General features: G+C 47.0%; 1 protein-coding gene across 5 annotated transcripts in view; it reads left to right on the top strand.

The window, feature by feature from the left end:
• The first annotated feature begins 745 nt into the window (after positions 1 to 745).
• The window catches only part of CACNA2D3 (calcium voltage-gated channel auxiliary subunit alpha2delta 3), a 784,865-nt gene continuing 778,846 nt past the window's right edge, over positions 746 to 6,764 (top strand). For all 5 annotated transcript variants that reach the window (XM_060307837.1, XM_060307836.1, XM_060307834.1 and 2 more), the window contains exons 1-2: positions 746 to 961; positions 1,628 to 1,709. In XM_060307837.1, the coding sequence (XP_060163820.1) occupies positions 840 to 961; positions 1,628 to 1,709 (204 nt within the window). In that variant the 5' untranslated portion in view covers positions 746 to 839. The remainder of the gene's footprint in view (positions 962 to 1,627; positions 1,710 to 6,764) is intronic.

Below are 6,764 nucleotides of genomic sequence, written 5' to 3'. Positions count from 1 at the left end.
GCCCCGCTGCGGCCCGAAACCGGGAGCCCCGCGCTCGTGTGCCAGCGCCGCGCCGGCAGCGCCGCCCTCCGCGCCTTCCCTGATCGGCGCTGCGGCCGGAGGAGCAGCCGCGGGCGGCCACGCAGCCGAGCCCCGCTCTCATCCGCACCGCACTCAGCCTTGCCCGACCCAGTCCGCCGCCGCGAGCCCCGGCCCCTTCCTCAGACTTTGGCCTCTTCCCTGCACCCCTTGCCCTCCGGGAAACTGCGCGGCGGGGACGGGGGTCGCGCCACCTCTGTGCTCCTCAGGACCCGACCCGCCGCCGCCTGTTACCCGGCCGGGCCCTAGCCTCCCGCCTGCGCCCCGCCCCCCAACCAGCTCTGGGCTGGGGGTTGCGGGGTCCGGCCCGGGTCCAGCCCGAGAGTGGCGTCCGCGGCGGCGGACTGCGGAGTTGTAAAGAACTCGGCGGCCGCAGTGGGCCGGGCGGGGCAGGGCGCTCTCAGCCGCGTCCAAGGACACTGGAGTTTGCAAGTCCCCGCCCGCGCAGCGCCCCCCGCCCTCCCGCCGCGGCCGGCCGGACTCCTAGAGCCGCCGAGGCGGGGCCGGGCGGCCGCCGCTGCGAGAGGCGTGTCTCCCTGCTTCCTCCCCCGCCTGCCTCCCTCTCCACCTCTCTCCCCTCCCTCCTCCTCTCCGCCCTCCCCGCCCCGCTCCTTTTTCTGCTCCCCGAGTGCGCCCGGCGCGCGAGAGGCAGGCGGGGCGGCGTGGAGCAGGCAGCGCAGCGCGCTCGCCCACCGCCCGCTCGGCGCAGCTCCCCGCTGCCGCTCTCGTCGCCGCCGCCGGCGCGTCGGAAGGAGCCTAGCATGGCCGGGCCGGGCTCGCAGCGGCGCGCGTCCCGGGGAGCCTCGGCACTCCTGACCGCCGCGCTTCTCTTTGCCACGCTGGGGGACGTGGTGCGCTCGGAGCAGCAGATCCCGCTCTCAGTGTAAGTGCCAGGTCCTGTGCCGCCCGGGGAGGGTACCCTGCCGCCCGCGACTCGCTGTGCCCAAGTTTGGGCTCCTGCAGGTGCGGCCAGCAGGACCTGCCGCGGGCATCGGCCTCGCCTCTAGCACCTGCCGGCGGGGACCCGCGTGGGGCGGCGTGACTGGGGTGGGATCCCCTCGCCCCCTCCCCGGGCTGCGAGGGAGACCTGGAGAGGCTCACCGCCGGCGACAGCACCAACTTTGAAGCCTGTTTACCGCGTGCAACTTCCATGGGCCGTTTATTTACCCCTTCTTTGCTATCTTGCCATCTCACTTCTTTTTGGGGAGGGGGGGATGGGTGGATTTCTTTCGACTAATCTTTGCCAGGTGATGCTCAGTTTGGGTGGTCAAGTTCTCAGGCAATTATTCAAATAACATTCAGTCGTCTTTCGGAGAGCCTGGGACACTTTGCGCATTTTGAACTGTGTGACCCCCTCGGGCCCCCTCCCGCGCTGCGCTCTGCAGTTTGGTGCTGGCAGTTTCTACCAAGGCGCTTTTTCTGTCTTTTTTTTTTTTTTCTCCAATGTTATACCGCCTGGCTCCTTCAGCCACAGCCCCGTGTGTGCGTATGCGTGCGTGTTGACTGTGACACGGTGTTACATTTGTTCCTGTGCCCTTTCTCCCTGTAGGGTGAAGCTCTGGGCCTCTGCTTTTGGGGGAGAGATAAAATCTATTGCAGCTAAGTACTCCGGCTCCCAGCTTCTGCAGAAGGTAAGGTTTCTGTGGTGGCAGGAAGCGATGATTTTTCCAGCACAGAAAATGGAGGCAGATTTAGTTTTCCAAACAAACGTGAACCCCGAGCAGCATCAGTTATCAGAGGTGTCTCTGATCCTCCGTTTCTTGGCAATGTACTGTGCAGTGACTTCTCCCTACCAACCGGTTATTTTTAGATGACACTTGATTCTAAACACAAAGAAAAGGAGGATACTCACTGGCACTGTCCTGGCTGGGGCTCGGAAACTGAGTGTTTTTGCATGGCTCTCCTCTCAGTGTCGGTATTGCTGTTTCAGTGTGAGAGCAGATGCTCCTCTGGCCAAAAAACGCTAACTTCATCCAAGGGGCAGAATCAGTGCCTGTTATGATGTCTTTCACCTTGCCTGCGTTGGAGGCTGGGGTTCAGTATATCAGAGAAAGATGCTGCACTATTGTTTGTCATCCCCGCAGTTGTACGATCCCATTATTCCCCAATCATCTAGACTCAGGGCTGGGATGCATTACATCATTACAGATAAGGAGAATGAATGTGGTTATCTTTCCACTCAGCTGCACTGCTGGGTAATAACCTATGAGAGTAGTCTACAAACTTAAGAAATTGGTCTGCATCCATATATTCTGGAGAGTAATGAGAATGCAGAATTGATTATTAGGCTTTTATCAGAACCTGCATCAATTTTAATTCAAACAGGCAGCATTATGCTTAAAATTACATTGTGAGATATATGGTCTTTCGCCCTCCCCTCCAAGAAAAAAGGGGAAAAAATGGGCCGGGGAGGAGAGATTAGAGGGGTTAAAAGAATTTCAAGTTAACAAATCAACAGGATTAATCCAGTAATTCTCTCAAAGATAGAAAATAAAATTGGCCTTTAGGGGATAATTCTCTGATACAAAAAGCTTAAATTGTTAAGTTAACTTTTAAGTATTTTAAAATGTGCTTTTTGGGCCAATGTAACATATGTGTCATGCGTGCTGCCTGGTAACCAAGTACGTATTTTATTTATGGCATTCTGCTTTAGAGAGTAGAGTTTTTGGGGACATTATATGAAACAGTTTGTCACATGAAATCCAAATATCGTAATGAAGCATGAGCCCACAATGGAATGACAGAGGTTAGCCTGGCTTAAAAATTGCCAATAGCCATATTCTCTGAAACCATGGAAAGACTGTTATCACAACTCTGTTATTTGGGGACAGAGTTCATTGAATTATAGGCAGTTGATAAAAACTTGAGGTTATGATGTGCCTTTATGGTCAGTGATAATTTACATACCTGTGACCTGCCTCTCAGTTTATAGGAGTTGCCTTTTTTGCTAGTGTTCTTTTAATCTGGACCAGTCTGTACTCAGCTTTGGCATTTTGCCTGCGTGTCAGATGTTTTATGTGAAGAGTTCTGGCCTATTGCATTGCCTGTGTATTTTGCTTATGCTTTTAAAGAAGAGAACATTTTGTATAACTTTAAAGAAATATTTTTCATCTGCACGTTGTAGTTTAGTTGTAACAGCTCTGAAAGTAACCCTTCAGAGCCTGTGAACTTTTTTTTGTGGGGGGGCTGTGCTTACATATCTCGTATCTCACATTTTGTAGGAGCACGTGAAATATATTTTTTCCTTCTCTCTGAAGTTAACACACAACACACACACACACACACACACACACACACACTGCACAAAATCCCATCAACCATATTATTGGCTACTCTATAATAGCAAATTGGAAAAAGCTAAAATGCTTCTCTTACCTTATCAGCATCCTTTCTGATACTGTATTCACAAGCTGCGCTTTGCTTTTGTCATGTTTGCAGCTTGACAATTGGGTAATTATTTCCAGCTGTTTGTGGCTTTGTTGTCATTTCTTGCTGTTGCCTGGCGTTTTGTAATCTGATGCATGGGGAAGGTGAGGTGTTGGTGGGCCCTAGGTTCTGGGGTGGGCATTTATTTGCTCTTGCATTTGGATTGCAGTTGCTGGCCATGGAGTCCTGCGATACCCACCACTTCGGCTTGCTAGGCAGGGACTTCCATGAATGATGGGGCAGGGCATGTTAGACAACTTGGGGAGGTACCTTTTGGCTGTCTTGGCCCATTGCCCCCAAATATGATTGTATTTTTATAATCAGCAAAGAAAATTGATTTCGAGAACTCAGAGTATGAATGAGAAAGGATGTGAGGTGCTCAGAGTCGGGGGAGGCATAACATCATTTGGAAAAGCAAGGAGACAGTTGCCTTTCTCTTGCTTATTTTCAAGTTTCTGTCCATGTGCATGAGGAATTACTCCTGCGTCAAAACTCTATGCACCCTTCCATCACATCACTGCATCCTTGACAATTAAGATACTCTCGAGATGAGTTAGAAAACTTGGTTGATAAATGCATTAACACTGTAGTAAGGGGACCCAAAGGTGTTGCGTAAGAGTCTGTAATCATACTTTTAAGGCATGGACATTTAAACTTGATTTTCAGTTAAGTAAGGTATATTGTATACCACTGTACAAGTTTATGTACTCTATGTAGTTTTTCTAATTGACACTTTATGTTGTGAATTGATGCAGGGTGTTCACTTTTAGAATGGGAGTTTAGTAATTTTTGCACTAAGGCAAAAACTTTACAAAATAGTAATTGTGAATGTAAGTTAAATAGTAATTGGCCACCAATTTTAAAGTGTTTGGAGATTGGGAAAACTGCCATTTTGGTAACAGGTTTTTATTAGGTAATATAATTCGAGGTAGCAGTATTATCACTGATTTCCTCAATGTAAATATAGCTATTTAACAATGTACCTCACTGCCATGGCTTTAGAAAGGAGATTTCATCAGTTGTTTCTTTAATACTGTGGCTTTCATTACTTTAGCTTATGATAATATATTTGGTACCCACTGCCAGACTTTTCCTATTTTTTCTATTTTTTTCTTTGCTGAGCACAGGAATAGCAATCTGTTTGTTCCTTATAAAGAGGATATTTTTGATCGTATAAAATGCTGTAGTCCACATTTTGGCAAAGTTTTGTGTTTCCAGTACAGAATGGAAAAACGTAGGACTCGTGTATGGGAGTTGGAGTCAATCTTGAGAGGCTTTAGTTGTTATAGGACAGCGGGCCCCTGAAAGCAAAGCACTGGAGTGTGGCTGTGTGCCTGTGTCCTGCCTTCTTAGCTGGGAGATACTGCAGCGGTTTCCATTCACTTCAACTTTTAATTAACTTTCCTATTTGACATATTCATGCCAGTATTCAGCTGCCTCTATCTTGCTTCATTTTCCCCAAAGAATGCGCTTTGTGTGGCTTCTTTTGGGGAGGCATAGTTTCATTACCTCTCTATTTTGGGATTCAGTGAGAAGCATTGTAGTAGGTCCAGTAACCTAGGCTGTTAAACTCATGGGCTCCACACCCCTAACATTCACAATAAAAGGTATTAAACTGGCATGATTCTCATTTCATCCTTCTTAGGGAGAATTTGGTAGGAGCTGGGTTTGTCATTCTGTTTAGTTCTGCATTCAGGGAACGCATGTTCATGGGAATGAAGAGTTCCAATTATATTTAACAGAATCGTGATGATAAATACACAGCGGAAATACAGGTACTGTGTGTCTCTGCCATTAATGCTAGAAAAGAATTGACATTTACTTTGGATGCCTCATGCAGCACTTATCAAGCGTGCTCTCCTTGGAGTGCATAACCAGGTTTTTGCGTTATCACCTATATATTGAGAGAGAGCGGCTTTAATACGTGAATGTGATGTCTCTTTCCACAGGACAGAGTCAGCAAAGTAAAAGGTTGGTTCTTTTAAGCCATTTTGATAATTATGACTTTTGATCAATGTGGAAATTGATGGTCTTTTAAATAATTAAATAGGAGTATTCATTTATCAGGAATTGGGTAGCAGTGCTGTGCTGCCTGTAGGAAGCCTGGCACTCTATGGATTGCTTTTATTGGGGAGGCGCTACCAGGCTGAACATTTTTGTTGAATAAACACGGTTATTTGTCATCCCATGAGATTAGTGCATTCAACATGTGATGCCAGTGTTTTAATTCACAGCACCACTTCAATTACTGTACTTTTCCCTGGCAGATTATTTTTCAAAGTCTTGAAATCTCGGAAATGACAGTTTTCAGTCTTTCAGGGCAGTTTATTGGTCTCATTAGCCCAGTCACCAGGACATCCGCAGAGCAGGATAAACCAGTTAGAATTCATTTCGCGCATCTTACCCACACATATATCTTATTGTATTTGTACACTCACGCTTGGTCACTTGAGGACCAGATAAAGTTCTTTTTGTATGGCTTTGCTAAGTGTTTGTCTGAGCCTCTTTTGTTCATTTTTTTCTTTCCTTCTTTTTCTCAAAGTTTCTTTTCTGACAGAAATATTTCTGCTTTGCTTTTTCTCTCATTAGGAACTGCTGCAGCCTGAGTTGCTCCGATTTACAAATGCTAGTCAAAATTACGGGAAATGAAAACATAGGCATGGTTTTCTTGTTGGAGGCAAATTTCAGACTTTTAATTCCAATGTGGTTATTAATTTTGATCAATTACTCAGGTGATCTCAGGCAGGTTTTATTTTATTTTATCTTATTTATTCTAATACCAGTGTGCATTTAGGCAAACACATGAGTACCAAACCACCTAATAATTATAAAGTTTGTCAGGCAAGGGCAAGCACAAATAACGTTTCTAGTTGTGATGAAGACATAGCCGTGTATCATGATGAACAAAAGTGAAAGAAATGTGAAACCATTACCCCAAGTACCTGTGGCCCTGCAGGATGTCCCATTGTCCTGCAGTTTGGATCACATATTTGTGGAAGTCAGGTTTGGGGTTTTAGGCTTTTCAGTCTTTGATCAATCCTCGCCTAGGTGTTTAGTGCTCCCACGTACGTGGAGCAATAAATGACTTGGTATATTGGGCTTATCGAAAGAGGATCCTCACAAGGATCCTTTGTTTCTGGTCTGTCATTAATCCAGATCTGTCATTACAGATTACCAACAAATAAGCTTTTTCTTTATCCAAATACACATCCTCTGTCGGAAGTGAGTGGCATTTATATTGGGGGTCCCCCCGTCTGTTG

This window comes from Globicephala melas, chromosome 11, assembly GCF_963455315.2.
Source record: "Globicephala melas chromosome 11, mGloMel1.2, whole genome shotgun sequence".
NCBI classification, from domain to species: domain Eukaryota; kingdom Metazoa; phylum Chordata; class Mammalia; order Artiodactyla; family Delphinidae; genus Globicephala; species Globicephala melas.
Note: the sequence above shows the minus strand (reverse complement) of the source record. Positions and strands in the feature narration are given on the sequence as shown.